At 38.6% G+C, this 16,594-nt stretch overlaps 1 protein-coding gene across 17 annotated transcripts in view; it reads right to left on the reverse strand.

The window, feature by feature from the left end:
- The window catches only part of ptk2aa (protein tyrosine kinase 2aa), a 71,475-nt gene that overhangs the window by 17,646 nt on the left and 37,235 nt on the right, over positions 1–16,594 (reverse strand). For 6 of the 17 annotated variants that reach the window (XM_039819331.1, XM_039819330.1, XM_039819325.1 and 3 more), the window contains 11 exons: positions 14,601–14,741; positions 14,070–14,147; positions 13,409–13,516; positions 12,326–12,443; positions 11,728–11,758; positions 9,315–9,379; positions 8,795–8,881; positions 6,837–6,854; positions 2,863–2,919; positions 1,728–1,748; positions 138–235 (listed from right to left, as the gene is read on the reverse strand). In XM_039819331.1, the coding sequence (XP_039675265.1) occupies positions 138–235; positions 1,728–1,748; positions 2,863–2,919; positions 6,837–6,854; positions 8,795–8,881; positions 9,315–9,379; positions 11,728–11,758; positions 12,326–12,443; positions 13,409–13,516; positions 14,070–14,147; positions 14,601–14,741 (822 nt within the window). Of the gene's footprint in view, positions 1–137; positions 236–1,727; positions 1,749–2,862; positions 2,920–3,052; positions 4,062–6,836; positions 6,855–8,794; positions 8,882–9,314; positions 9,380–9,463; positions 9,856–11,727; positions 11,759–12,325; positions 12,444–13,408; positions 13,517–14,069; positions 14,148–14,600; positions 14,742–16,594 lie in introns of those variants that run through there. The other 11 variants (XM_039819338.1, XM_039819339.1, XM_039819329.1 and 8 more) reach the window with 8 other exon arrangements.

Here is a 16,594-nt window from a genome sequence, read left to right on the forward strand (position 1 = left end):
GATCATTTATTGGTGGGTACACAAAAAGTGTGTCTGTGTGCCTGTGTGTGTGTGTGTGTGTGTGTGTGTGTGTGTGTGTGTGTGTGTGTGTGTGTGTGTGTGTGTGTGTGTGTGTGTGTGTGTGTATTTCCACATACCGGGCTGTTATAGACTCCTTGGTGTACATCTCCAAACTGACCCTCTCCTATACAGCGGCCCAACTCTATCCTGTCCCTCTGGATCTCATAATCCCGTGCTGAGAGAGAAGAGGAAAGAAGAAAAGAAGTGTAAAAAGTGAGATTTATACGTTTACCTGCTTTTTTTATATACTGGAAACATGACCCATCACATTTGACATGCTTAACTCAGACCACATGGATGGGGTTTACCAGGACAAGACAATTTGGATGTTATCAGGTCATCATTTTTTTCACAGAAAGTTACTTTGAAATGATTTCTAACTTTATTGGCTGTCAAATGATCGTCCATTTTGGTGAACCCCACTCACTGGCAATCAGATTAGACTAGAATAAACCATTAATAATAAACAAAAAAGACCTTTCGACCCAGGTTTGCACATTCAGATTATATTCCCTCCCCCTAACACCTCTAACTCGACATGCCTTGACATGCACACTACCACACAAAATTAAAAACACACCAGCATACAGTAAACCCATTTAACAGGCAAAATGTAAGGTTCATAAAAATCTGATGGATCTGAAGTGTATTCAATATGTCCCCCATGTCTGCAGTAAACTTTATATATTCAGTATGTATGTCCAAAAGAATTTAAACAAAAAAGTTTTTGCAACTGACATCCACATGCTTTGACATTTATGTGTTATCAATATTTCTGCCTTGTTAAAAAGGTCATGAAACATTTCTAAAGAGGTGCATTCATGTCAGCTGCCAACCAACGCAGTAAAAATGCACTAAATAATGAGTTCAAAAGGTTTACGCACGACACTGACCATTAGGAACTTATCCTGTTCAAGTTTAAGTATTTGTCGGGCTAAACAAAGTTCGCCAATTTGACTCAAACAACAGACAAACAACAGCATAACCAAAACACATTCCATTATAAGAAAGAAATGTAATGCAATAATCCATACGGCATTGTATTTGCAGGAAATTAATCATTGCTTCAAACACAAATTAATCCAAAGATGACTGGAAAAAAACAACATACGATAATGATAATAAATCCCAATAAACACATAAAAATGTCATAACCAACATGATGGTGAAATGAGAACCAAGCCAATAAACAATATATAATACTCTGCGATTGTTTAGCCCAAAAGGTCTGGGGAGACTTCTGATTAAACTATTTATGAAGTAACATCTTGCATTGTTTAGGGATTGGCCCGCCCTTTCATTTTCAACACAAGACCCAAATCAACAGCACTCTACAAATCACCAACAACCACACGTCAACAACAATCTGGATAGGTATCTTATTTTTCTTTGCCAGACACTAATGTTAAAAGAAAACGTGTGTACACTGGTTCCTAACTGGAGTTGCATCATTGACACTGTTACTCATGTAGATAAACAGGAATTGTTATTTTTAAATTAACAAACTAACTTGCTGGAAGCTGCACTAATTAGTTTTTAATGAAGAAGGCTGATAACAACGCAGTCTAGTGCCCGGTAAAGAAAAATATGAACGAAAATGTAAAATCTAAAGGCATTTCAGTAGGACAGAATGTGAGAGAGAGAGAGCGAGAGAGAGGGAGTTTTACCTTCAACTACTCCATAGCTGACTGTGTTGGCAGTGGGAGAAAGAGGAAGAAAGAGAGATGAAGAGGGAGAGAGCCAGACAGCTGCTTTAAGATTGAAAATAGCTCAGAAAACACACGCACGCACGCACGCACGCACGCACGCACGCACGCACGCACACACACACACACACACACACACACACACACACACACACACACACACACACACACACACACACACACACACACACACACACACACACACACACACACACACACACACACACACACACACACACGTAAACAGGCACAGATAATTGAACCATTTCATTATTTACCTGATGTTTAGTTAATAAATAATTTAATGAATGAATACAGTACTACCACAGAATGGTTAAAAGTCATTACTGGAATACAGCTTTATTGTATACATACAGCAGACAGTATGACATGGACACGCATACAGACTCAGGCACAGAGTAGGAAAATATGTCAGAAGTCTGCAGAAAGTCTGTTTAGAGGAAGTCGCAGAAAGACCAACAAAAAAAAGCAAAGCGCAAGACACAAAGAAATAAAGCCAGACAGAGAAAGATAGAAAAGGACTGTGGGAGGAAAGAAGAACACAGTCCATTTTCAAAGTTGTCAACTTTGTACTGGCCCAAACATCCACATGAAATGTATTGGAACAGAGGCTTAAAACCACCACTCACATGGCTTCCGCCAAACTTAGCAGCACATTCAGGGTTTTGAGTAACATATGAATGAATTTGGCAGATGTGATGTGTGTCCGACCAACCGGAGTTATAGAGTATGAGCTGCAGCCTCTCTGACCCCCAGCCGGTGTCTCCACTGTTTATATGAGACACTGAGACTGGCTTGAATTTGATTAGCCACTACCTAACCAAAAGTGGTTTGATGTAACTTCTCTGATTTTTCCTGTGTGAGTGTGTTTCTTGGAAAAGATTCACACCACACTTGGCGTATTAGATAGCAGAACAAAATGAATATTTGAGAATGCAAGGATTTGACAGAAGAATAACAGTGAAACAGTCATTATCTAGTTCTCTTGCAGTGCAACACAAGCTCATTTTCTTAAGTAAAAATTACTTTAGTCAGTAGATGTTAGACGAAAGAGAAGATTAAATCAGTTACTTACTGGAGGGCATGGTGTATGTGTCCTCTTCATCAACTATCTCAGCATAGTCATCAGTCTCTGTAACATGAAATACAAACGGTGTAAAAAAAAAAAACAGCAAGAGAATAAAGTTTTTAAAAAAACAGACAGGCACGCAAGTAGAAAATAACATACACAAACAATGGTAAAATCGTGCACATGTTCAGTTTACCGTGCCTATGGTATGAAGGGGTCACCGATACACACACAAACACGTGTGCATTAAAAAACAAAACTTGCACAAAAAACAAAGAAATAACTAGCTAACTCAGAGTTTCAGCAACTCCTGGGCAAAGCAACACCCACGTAGCTCCTCTCCCTCTCTCTCTGCACACACACACACTTGGCAGAGAGTGTCAGCTGAGCATGTGTTGTGCATATCTGTCTGTGTGAGAGCAGCTGGGTTGCAGGGGATAACTGTGGTGTTGGTGGAGGAATGGAGGAAAAGAAAAAGAGAAGAGACCAAGACAGATAGGAGAGAGAGTTTGAAAGAGACAAGCAGAAAATGAAATATACGGAAAACCAGGAGGAAGAATACAAGAATAGAGAGAGTGTGACAATAAGAGAAATAAATAGTGGGTCTAGCTGTCATGTAGGCAGATGGTAACGTTTAGGATCAAATCTGTGCAGAATCAGACAGATAGGCAGAGAGAGAGGGAGAGAAAAGAGCCAGCAGGAAAAGATGGACTGAGTCTATCCTAACCAGATGGTGGTGTTTAAAATAAAATCAGTGTGCAGACTCAGCTGTTGGAAACAAGAGTCAAACATCTGCTGTCCTGAACACTACCCTCACAGCTCTGCCCAGGATTTATCAGGCTCTCTGGGAACGTGTCCCTAAATTTATCGGAAATCCTTTTCTAAAGCCTGTGGCTGATTTTCCCAAGATAGTCAGCCATGTAGAATAAGCCGAAGAAATCACTTCTGGCTAGACGTTTAGTTGTTAATGTAAGGCAGGCTAAATAATACACTGGATAGTAGTAAAGGTGACTGAAAAGTGTTAGTAATAGTTCCGACATTTTGGGAAATACATTAGGCCATACATTCGATTCCTTGCCAAAGTAAGATGAGAAGATCGATACCACCCTCATGTCTTTACAGTAAATATAAAACTACAGACAGGAGACAGAGGGAAACAGCTACTGGTTGTAGCCAGACTCTGTCCAAAAGCATAGACTGTATAATAACAATGGACAAACTACCGGGTCTGAAAAGTGAAGCCTTTGCAGAAGTGCCTTAAACCTGCATTCTATCTAATTTGCAGCAGGGGGTGACACTGTCACTACCCAATGGGAGTCGAGTGCAGATGTGAGTGTCGCATGCTCAGATTTAAACGGTTTACGGCATAACGCCAAGGGATCCAGATCTGGCTGCAAGCAAGGTGTCACAAGGTGGGCGCAAGGTGGGTGTGTCATACTGAAATTTGTGAAATCCATAAAATGATAAACTTTTCTCATTAAAAACAATAACAGAAGACGGAAATCATTTCAAAAACGTTTTAGCTATCTATGATTGTTTGATTGCCAACGTTAGCTCAAAACGCCACTCAAGTGACAGCCTTTGTTGTGTTTGATTGCTAACTTGTAGCCAGTAGTGAACGAACTTCGTTATGTAGGTCCATTTTTACTGTACTGACATTACAGAAGTCTCTCATTAGCAGGTTCTTGTAGGCTACTTCAGCCTCTAATCTAGAACGGACATCAGGGATCATTGTCACAAAGTGATGCATGCGCAACTCACATCTGCACTACATCGGGTAGTGACAACTCCACTGGTTGCAAAAAGAAGCCAGTTTCTATAGAAGTCCTTGGGAAAATTACTACTTCTCAGTAGACATTTTCATAATGCGTTTATGGCCTAAATCGCTACTTTCAAGTTTTCTACAATACAGCACGATATTCATTTTGTAAATTATGTCATGTTTATTTTAAAATTGACGATAAAGCAGGGCATGCTTTAGGGCGTGGCTACACCTGCCAATCAGGACAGAGGCCAAGCAATGCTAACCATGGCACTGTGTACTGTAAATAGCCATGAACTTGTCTCTGGATGTTGCCCAGGTTTTAATATTTAACTTTGACCCTCTCACTGTATGTTTTCACTTTACTGAAGTTAATTGGAACATTTGGTCGATTAAAAATGTCATGTTTAGCATTATGCAAACCAAGCTAGCTAGCTACCGCTAGCGTTAGCTGCTAACTTAAGGGGAAGTTTGCTGATTTCCTGTTCTGCCATACATGCAGATGAATGGAAGCAGTAACTGGAGGTCCGCATTTACCCACCAGTGAATCTCCATTGGTTGACTTGCTTCAAAAGGTTTGAAAATCAGCAACTTTCCCCCTTTAGCGTTTAGCTTTGCGCAGCACCATTGCAACCACAAACAACACTGGCTTGGCATCATACTCCCCAGCTCCACCCGCTACTTAGAAATCGTCACATCCAGTTGCAAAAAAACAAGATAGCGACGGCGTATAGCCAAACTCAAGGCATTAACATCCCAGCTGCAGGCTCCAGCTACATATTTATCGGTCATGACATGAGAGAGGTATTCATATTTTTATGTAACTCTCAGCAAGAAAGCAAAGAAGTGTATTGAATTACTGTAGACTTTAAGGTTGTAACTTTTACTACTATTACTTTATCAGTAAAATATCCAATATGAGAAGAGTTTAGAAAAAGTTTAATGAAACAGGCATGACTTTTGCCAAACCATTGCTGTGCATGATTTATGTTTTACTTGAGAGGAAAGGAAAGCCTTTAATGCACCTCTAAAAATGTCTTCATAGGAGCTGGATAAAAAGCAACAGCTCTGCTGACTCTGTTGCTGCTACTAAAATGTGCTTTATTAGATAAATTAGATTAGATGACCATAAACAACATAGCATTTCAACAAATGGTGGCTTTCATCAGGCGTAGTTTATTCAATAAAACAGCAACAGAAGCCAGGCTTGTCAATGTCTCCATATATTTAATGATAAACTGTGTCCAGCTGATTTTAAACCGTTTCTTCAACCTTTTCCAAATTTGTTTGTTTGCATTTAAATCTGCAGATTACTTTAATTGTTTAAGTTCTATTAAGATTTTTTTAACATATTTCTTAGTTTGTACTGTTAAGTCCATTGTTTGTATTGCTGCATATTCACTCACATAGCTTGGGATTTGTTCTAAAGAATCAACCCTTTCTAAGTTTGACTGGTCTAACTGTCTCATTCGGTTTTCAGTGGAGTGATAGTGTGCATGTGTGTGTGTGTGTGTGTGAGTGAGAGAGAGAGTGAGAAAGAGAGAGAGAGAGAGAGAGAGAGAGAGAGATCTAGTTAGCCCATTATAGCAAGGAATGCACCCGCTCTTGAATCCAGCAAACCTCTCCCTACTCCACTCTGTGTGCATGAGAGTACACGTGTGCATGACTGCGTGTGTGTGTGTGTGTGTGTGTGTGTGTGTGTGTGTGTGTGTATAGAGAGAGAGAACGGTTTGGAGAAGTTCCTTTAAAGAGAAATACCACTTAATTTCCAAATTCTGCTTTTTTTGTATCTGGTGGTTGAAAGCAGACATCTTTAAAATTCTGAAAATCCCCTTTAAAATAAATAAATAAATAAATCACAAATAGACACGAACATCTTAAAAACACAATACTAAAATAGTAAACCACTCCAGCTGGACTAAGGGATCAAACTCATTAAAGCTACTGGTGATGTATTAATGTTTCCAATCACTGAGAAAGATGAGAAACAATACATTTAGCTAAAGAAACTATTAAATAAATTATTTAAATCACTCTATATGTTCATAATACAGCACACACTTAGCACCATTGTTAAAGATCTAGGAATGCATGCATAAACATCAACCCACACACCAACACACACACGCTACCCTTTCCCAGGAGGTTGCAGTGTGTTGGAGTGAGGACTATAGAGAAGGGACAACAGAGAGAATGATAAACAACAGCAAAACTTTACCATCCCCACTAAGATCTTCTGCGGGGTCCAGGAGAGCATGCAGGAAACAGGACAGCAGAGGAGGAAGAGAACAGAGAGAGAAAGCAGCAAGGACAGAGAGAAAACCAGGAGCCAGAGAGAAAAGAGGGAGAGACAAGAGAGAGCGGTTAGAGCATGAAAAGCCTTGAAACAACATCGTTGATGTTGCAGGATCTGCAAAGCCAAACACTCAGCAAGCAGTTAGCAAAGTTCTAAAATATCTCCGGTTAAAAAGCAGGGTTAACAACTTTCATTGTTGCTGCGCAGACACATGTAGGTGAGATGAATAATGCAAGGAATGGCAGCAATACGCAAGGCAGTGTTTGAACTTCAGTATGGTTTTAATGAAGTATGATGTCTGCGTCACGCAGTAAATATTTGTAAGTTGGAGAGTTAATGTATGGTTGGCAGACAGAGGATGCAGCTATTTCTTTAAATCCTTGCAATGGCTACCTGTTTCTTTAGGAGGAAAGCTGCCAAAGCCAGAGACACAAGGACACTTACTCATCCATTTAACTTGGTACAGAACACATTATATATAATAGATGGAGAGAATTTCATTAGACTCACAACACTCAACAGCATTTGAGTGACTTGACTGATATAAAACACTGAAAATAATGATTAAAAATAACCAAATAGTGACTCAACAGCAGGGCATGTGCTGAACTAAGACCCTAGAACTAAGAGAAACATTTTAGTCTGTATGTCAGCACCGGCTATTTCCAGTCACATAGCTCTGTTGAATGAAAGTTAGATTTTTTAGAAAGAGGAAAATGGAAAATGTCCATCTTAAGCCTTTTGCCTTTGTCAGCAGGTAGTCTCAAAACTAAATACTTGTTCTTAAATGTGAAAGTTAAACGTAAAAACTGTTTAGTGATAGGAAGAAAAACACATCTGCCTCAGGGTTTAAAGAGTTTCTTCTTAGTTAGAATGTACTGCACAATTCCATTTGTTTCCCAGTCTGATTTAAAGAGCATTGGCTTGGTTATAAGCAGCACCACACACGCAGTTACTGTGGTTGAAGTGTGCAGTGTTTCCTTTAGGATTTTTTTTAGCAGTGGGGACAGGTCTGTCAACACAATGTATGAAACGGAACACAAATATATTTATTCACCTCTATTCACACACAATGAGGCAGATCACATTTCAGTTGTGATTGAACTGTATTTTTTTTAGGAACTATAGGGCACTTAACAGCTACAATAAGTCTACACTTAGAACGGACCCACCGCGGTGATGTTTTGACAATAAACTACATCACCACAACAGTATGTGGAGTTAAACTGGACGGGCCCAATAACCTCTGAATAGTTCTACTTGTTGTTAAATTGCAATGTGAGCGGCAGGCAACCGCAACTACATTTTTTTTCTACAGCCCTATTTCTGATACCGTGGTGGCAGAACTTTTGCCTTGGTGGGCCGCCACTACAAAATCAACATAGAGGAAACACAGAGTATGTGTGTGTGTGTGTGTGTGTGTGTGTGTGTGTGTGTGTGTGTGTAAAACTGAATTAGTCAAAGCAACCAGGCACTGAGGACAAAGACAGATTAGTAGAAGAATGCATCCTTAAAAATGAGATTGTGATGCAGCAGATAAAAGTGATTAAATCCACAAAAACATTTTTACTAAAACGGTGTTAATATTTTGGTAAAAAGTATATTTTTTTTAACCTTTTCTGGACCAAATTAGTGCTATAAATCAACCTAGGAAGACAAAATAATACTTCAAACAACTCAATTACTACGCAATTATTATGCAATTTTGTTTCAGATTTCATCAATAGGCTTCTTTCACTGGAGGTTTTTCTGTACACCATCTTTACTGCAATGTAATATTACCCAATAAGTATGATCATCAAATCAGGCATATTATTCCGCCACATCACAATTTTGTGGACGCGCTCCTCCACTAACTGTCCAATGAGAGCCGAGGATACCATTGGGCGGCGAATCTGAACAGAAGACAAAGGGGAGGAGGAAACGCCGCGCCTTGGTTGGCTTAGGAGGCGTCGATGTCACTAGGTCTGCAGCCAATCAGGCAGGAAAGAAAACCAGGGTGTGAGGAAAAAAAGAAAAAGGGTGAATGGATGTGAGTACAGAGGAGAGATGTGTGGAAGACGAGGGGGAGAGGAGGAAGTAAACAAAAAACAGCAGGAACAGAGAGGACGGGATGAGAGAGGGAGAGGCAGTCCCGACAGAGAAGAAAACAATGAGATGAGTGAGAGAGAAAACAGATGTTGGAGGAAATGGAGAGAGGAAGAAAGACAGTAGTTGGAGCCAAGGAAGCTATCAGACAGTGTTCATCTTGCTCCTAAACCTGTCCATTTGTAAGTGTGTGTGTGTGTGTGTGTGTGTGTGTGTGTGTGTGTGTGTGTGTGTGTGTGTGTGTGTGTGTGTGTGTGTGTGTGTGTGTGTGTGTGTGTGTGTGTGTGTGTGTGTGTGTGTCTTTTATCTTACCTGAGACAGAGATAGCTCTTACTCCACTCCTGACTGCTTCTAACTTTTTCTCATTATTGGACACTCTAAAGAAGAAGAAACAAATTAGACAACATTTACACACAACAGTCAAACATGGTTAACACTCTGATGTGACAAAACGAACATACCTAGGTCAAATTGAAGCCTCTTTAAAAAACATATCATTGACTTTTTAAGCCAGATCTCACTAAAAGAGCACTGTAGCCTGTTGAAACTCGTTTAAATGATGTCTCTGCCTTTGCCGTGGTTTCTCTGTCTGTGTGCTCTGAGCTCTACTACGATCTTTACATCACAGACCATAACAGGCAGAGAGAAAGAGAGAGAAAGAGAGAGAGAGAGAGCAAAAAGAAACTTAGAGTGAGGGAAGGAGAGAAAGAGGAGGAGACTACCCAAGTGTTTAAAAACCCAAAGTGGAAAATATTTGGCTCCTAAACGTATCTCCTTATTTGACCACAGACAGAGTGAGAGAGGAGAAAAAAAAGAGAGATTTGAGTTGAAATGACCGAAAGTAAAGTAGAAAGTTTGTGTTTGAATGTCATCAAGTGACAGTGAAATGTGAACACACAACATCCTAGCTTCTTTGGTCACAGATAAACACACAGAATGAACTCCACGTTGTACCACAGTACCAGTGTTTCCCCTTAAAAACATTTTTTTACAGCCCTGCAGATCTGAGCCAAAAACCCAATAAAAAGGTTCGAATTAAGTTGTCCCAGTTTAGTTTTTCTCTTTTTCTAAAACCAAAACAAAATGCAGGCTCAATTATTGATAAATAGTTTGGCCATGAAACCTTTTCAAAACTGATTGGTCTTTTTAGAGTTTTGATGTCATTTATTTATGGACATATTGAACTGCCATGTTAATGTAAGACCACTGGACTGCAAGAGACAGATTAGTTTCATTATAGGTTAATCTGTCAATTATTGTTACGATAAGAATAATAATTGTTTAGTCAGAAAACAGTAAAAGAAAAAAGCCCATCCTAATTTCCCAGATATTAAAGTGAAATAATGGAAAAGCAGTAAACAGTGAATGTTTTGCATCTTTTCATGAAAAACCAAATCCATTATCACAATTCTTAACAATTCATTTTCTGTCAATCAACTACTTGATTATTCATGTGTTGAACCCTACACCAAGATATTAGAGATGAGAGATACAAAACGTTAACAACAAAAGCTTAAAAACCAACATCATCAGTACTTAATGAACCACAATATAAATATTTGTCAACTGCACCAGTATACAAAACGTTTCTAGCTACATTATTTACTAGGAGATAGATAGATAGATAGATAGATAGATAGATAGATAGATAGATAGTAGATAGATAGATAGATAGATAGATAGATAGATAGATAGATAGAGACTTTTATTGATCCCAAATTGGGAAAAATTTTGTGATACAGCAGCAAAATATCAGACACACAGCACACATCTAGAATATAATAAATAATTAATAATAAATAAGATAGAATACATAATAATAATAATAATATTCAAAAAATAAAGACAAAAAATAGCACAACCCATGAACACACACTTGGCTCTACAGTTAAGCTGAGTATGAGTGCAAGTACTCAGACGAGCGTTCCCATTGATGCCTTTGTACATAGGAGTCAGCTCCTGTAGTTTTACATGAGTTTGAGGAGAAACATTCAACACTGAATAGTGTTGTTTGGCATCACCTGTTCTGCAATGTGTTCCTAAATTTAGTTGCCAAACTACTATACCAAGCAAGTCAATTGTTATCAGATTGACAAACTTTCAACAATGACACAAGCAGTTTCCTATTAAAAATGTCAGAATGCCTGACTCTGTCAAACAGGAACTTAAGCTCACTGGCATTCTTAGATAATATTGTAGCAACAACTTTTCTCAGAAAAGTGATTATGTCTAACTATAGATAAATCTAACTATAGATAAAGTGATGCTGCCTTGAAAGTCCCAATGACTGATTTACTGTCTTTCTTAAACAGGGGAATAACTAGCAGTTTAAAAAAACTGTGGTGTAAAGGATTTCCCAGATAATGACGAGGAGGCTGATCAACTTTCATTTTGAAGCAGAGCTGCACTCCAAAAGCACACATGGTCATGACTTTAATAGCTATTTGCCATTAATGTTGGCATAAACAAATGATTTATTAGTCAGGCAACATGCCAACACATAACTGTAATAAGAAAACATTGAGAATGATATGGAATTTATTTAAACTGCTAAGGATGAAAAAAAAAATTCTTAGAAATTTAAGATTTGTGTGACAGGACTGGTAAACACATCTTCTTTGCATGAAACAGATCTGATGACTTAAAGTTGTGATATAAGACACTTTATAGACTTTTATAATGTAAATTTTACTGTAACAATAATAAGAATGAGACAGGTACTTACTTTGGGATTGAAGGCAGTGCTCTCTCTCCCTCTAGAGGACAAAAACACACATCATCAGGATCAGAATGAGTAATGTGAAAGCACAATGAATGTCCAAATCCCAAAAAGCTTTTGATATTTTGCCAGCATGAACGATGTTTTAGGAAGCTCTGCTGAATAAGGTAAAAGTCCATAAGTACAAATCAATCACACTTTATTGAGTTCCTGTGGTGGTTCCTGTGGTGTCTAAAAACATTTTGATTTATTTACTGTAAAGTTTGAAAAGAACATTATCATACATTAGGATTTTTTTGAAAATATATGAACTCTATTGAATTATTATTTTATCATTATGATGGCATATATTCTTAGAATATTGTCTATATTGACATAACCCTATTTGCTGAAGCTGTTCAGTTGCAAATTGCACTTTCATGGATTTTTCTTAAAAGCAAACAGTGAAATCTAGAGCTAACAATTGTTCTTAACCCTTTTTTTATGGTATATTTTTTGCACAAAAAAGTAAACACTTTGAATGGTGTGTACAGGGTTGTATTTTAATATTTTTTGCATAATACTAAGGAGGCGGGATAGAACGTCGGGATCAACAGATTCATACCTTTCTGAAATCTGACTATGAATGAATGAGTTTCCATGGAGATGAGCCGACAGTAACCATCAATCAAGTCAGCCAAGTTTTCTGCCATGGTCAGTGATGCTGTCGTAACTGTCAGAGGCTGCACACACACACACACACAAAAACACACACACACACACACACACACACACACACACACACACACACACACACACACACACACACACACACACACACACACACACACACACACACACACACACACACAGAGGCAGGCCTGTTACAAAGAGCCATCATCTCCAAAGACTCACACAAACACTAACACATAACAGCACAGTGGGGATTTCCAGTTGCTTCTTACGTCAGGGGAAAACGCCTCTCACAGTATTTATGTGTATTTGTATTTTTGTACATGTATTGTTGTGTGTGTGAGTGTGTGTGTGAGTGAGTGTGAGAGAGAGAGAGAGAGAGAGAGAGAGAGAGAGAGAGAGAGAGAGAGAGAGAGAGAGAGAGAGAACCAATAGTATAAAATAAATAAATAAAACAGAAAGACTCCACTAATACAGCAGCGGGTCTTATGAAACCCTTCCTCTGTGAGTAGAACCATGATGTGGAATCTCTACATGGAGAACCATTAGTCTCAGCCACTCACTGACACACATAGGGCCAAGTAGCCAAGCTATACACCACGATAGGCTACAGCTTATGGTAGCTCTTTAGTATCCACTAGAGTCCAAAGTGGTCATCCTAACAGAGTGAGAAAATGGTTGTACCTTGCATTCTTCTGTACCTTTCATAGCTTCAAAGATTGAACTCTTTGAAAAATTAGCCCACAGAATTGTTCTCTCTGCACCGATACTTGCTTTTGAGTGGGGGAAAAACAACTACATTTCCAGCATTTCAGTACATAAGTTCCATAAAGACCCTCTTGTCTTTTTGAAATCAATTTTGGGAAAGGTAGAAATTCACTTCCTGAATTTGAGGAAGGTTGAGAAAAAGTGTCTAAACTTTTTCATGGTATGCTTTAAAACAAAATGTACCTGTAGAGCAAATTTAGATATCTAGACAAAGAGACAGACAGACAGACAGACAGAGTAGTAGTACCTCAGCAGCTCCAGCTACGTTGAGCTGTAGCATCCCTTTCCTGTCCTTCTCCTCCATAGCAGAATACTGGATGGACTGAACTTGATTAAAGTTAGCTAGATGGGTGGGCTGGGGACAGAGAGAGGAACACAGAAAGAGTGGAAATAAATCATGTCCCAACTAATCACTCAACAAAATCCCGACTGTTTGCTGTCCTTGCTCCTAAATTGTGGAATGAGCTCCCCGTTGACATCAGGATGGCCGAAAGCCTACACATCTCTTTCAACTCCAACTTGGTTCATAAAAAATAAATAAAACTGTCATATGGCTCTTTGTGGTTTGGCTTATTTAAAGCTAATGTACTTGCACTTACTTCTTGTTGTCTGGAGTTTGTACCTTCAAGGTTGTAAGCACATAATTGGAAGTCGCTTTGGATAAAAGCGTCAGCTAAATGGCACGTAATGTAATGTTAACTATGCTAATCCTATTCATATTCGTTCATATAATCAAACGAGTGAGGAGTCAAGCCTGTACTTTCACTTCAAGTAAATGGCTAACTTTTGTGGACTAGAAAACATTTGCTGAAAATATTTTCGTTATATGGAACATTACAAGCAGAGGTCATTTATAACCTACTTTAAACCTGGCAGCGCAGTAAGATGTGGTCTTGGTAAGAACTCACCGTTGATCCCTTGTCAGTGAGGTAGCTGATCCCTTCCTCTGGCCCGATAGCTAACTCTACCTGGATCACCCAGCTGGACTATTAGAGAGAAGGGGAGGGATACAAGTTAAAAGAAGAAGAGAGCAAAAAAGCAAGATCAAAGTATTTGTAGCTCATGGCATAAATCGTATAAATAACTTAACCCTTGTGTTGTCTTCCCGTCAACCTTTTTTCGAGGCCTTTTTTTCCACACTTTTTTCTCACTTTTTGTTTTTGCTTTTTCCAACGTTTTAAATTGTAAAATTTCTTCTTCTACACATTTCCAGCACTTATTTCTACGTCCCATATTTTCTGATATAAAACAAAAATTGAAAACGGATCAATTTGACCCAAAGTCAACACAAGGGTTAAGACACTCTGTGGCACAGCACCACATCTTGGATACATGCAGGACCTGATAACACCAAAAGGTGTCAGCCTAACACAACTAACCAGAGATTTCAGAGTACATCAGGACACCGGAGACTGAAGGCAAGAATGAAAGAAACTTACCCCAAGAGCACATTTGAAGCACTCCTTGTCATAGCGGTAGATTGGTGCAAGTATCTCCAAGAACTTCAGGATGCACTGCTCATCGTTGAGATTGGCTACCTGCTTAAACGTCTGCTGAATCAACTTCCGAAGAGTTTTAGCCTGAAGAGAGGAGAGAGGGAGGGAAAAGAAAAAAAATTACAATAAAACTGACTTTATTTTAAATATTATTTAGCTGATATGGTGGAAAATAGAGGAGGCATGAGAGTGTGTATGTGTGTGTGTGCGCGCATGTGCGTGTGTGTGGGTGCAGAGTGACAAAAACACAAAGGGAGGAGAACATTGATTGACTAATAGTCCACTGTGGTTCCAATCAAATTGACCTCACCACTTTATTCCAGGGGCACTCTTAGGTCACATCAATATATTAACAAAGACACATTGATACTGTTGGTTAACACTCAATTAAACATCAGAATGTGCCCATCATGTGTAGTGTAACTTGATGTTGTTATATGTGAGTGCTCATACAGACTTGTAGTGTGAGACGGTTGTGTTTTTCAGACCTGATCTTTTTTAGGTCAGTTATGTCACAGAGAGTAGACAGATGGGGAGCTGACAAAGAAAATCCATCTAGGAACATTATTCATTATTCTGTAGACATAAAGATGCACAACACACACTTACATGCTCACACATACAATGTTATATATAATCCTGTTCATCGGATGTATATATAAAAGCATTGTGACTTATATGAAGAGGAATTCGCCCCTGACAAAATTACATTTTCAACCCCTTTTCCCCCCCTCATAGGATTTTGAGCTTTTAAACATATCTAATGAGAAATATTCAGTATTAAGGGCATCAAAATGTATATGAATGACAGTGTTGTCCAAATGCAGATAAACACTTAGCACACTTAGTGAAAATACACAAGCACACAAAAAGTACAGACAATCTGTAACTATAAATAGTTCTCCATGTATAGATTAAGATAAAGATTAGAGGGGATTTAGTGCACTACAGACCAGACTTTAAAAAAGCATGTGTGGATTTACAGTAGACTTGTTCACTCATCACATGAAGGTTTCTATACAAAATTAAAAAAAACAGTTTAACAATTAAAACCGTAACCAAAAAACAATCAACTGTTTTGATTTATTGACTTTTAAATGTGACTTAGACACAAGCAATTGACTGATTTCAGGGGAGTCTAATGAGGCCTAAAGATGTACAGTGTGTACTAAACATTTGACATGTTTAGGGCAAAATCATTCATATAAGGATTAATAAGTCTTTTTTTATTATCCATTTTGTGGATGCAAATTTCTATTTCTATTTTTCATTTTTAAATATAAAGCATGAATACCTACACTTAATTTCAGCATTATAGAGCCCTGTTGCCAGCTGTCTACTCATTAAGCCTGAAGGAATCCAGAAACCTACAAACACACATACACACATTTATCTACAATGCTACTGTGTGTGCAGCCATGCGTGTGTATGTGCATCATCTCAACAGATGTCATAACACAAATGATTACAGAATATTATGTGTACGCGCTTATGTGTGTTCTTGATAGGATCAGTGTTTTAATTCCTCAAATTCCACACACACACACACACACACAGATATTGTCAGTCTACAGTGTCCACCCTTCCTGAGAGGAAGTACTGCGAGTGGCTATCACACTCCCCACCACCATTCCGACCATCGCTGTAGCAACATGACCAGTGTTGGGGAAGTTACTTTTAAAAAGTAGTGTTTGCTCATTACTTCTTAAAAAAGTAATCTGTTACTTTACTTAGTTACCCCCTATGGAAAGTAACTTTTTTACATTACTCGTTACTTTTATGTTGCTTTTAAAAGCAGGCGTCTCTGGCAGAGACTCAAGTTCATTATACAAAAACCATCTTTGACCATAAAGCCAATCTATGGTTTAACAGTGAAGGGTCTGAACTACGGTGCATTATGAACGAGTCCAGCGCGGGTTGAATGCACATCGGCAGGT

This window comes from Perca fluviatilis, chromosome 13, assembly GCF_010015445.1.
Source record: "Perca fluviatilis chromosome 13, GENO_Pfluv_1.0, whole genome shotgun sequence".
Lineage (NCBI taxonomy): Eukaryota > Metazoa > Chordata > Actinopteri > Perciformes > Percidae > Perca > Perca fluviatilis.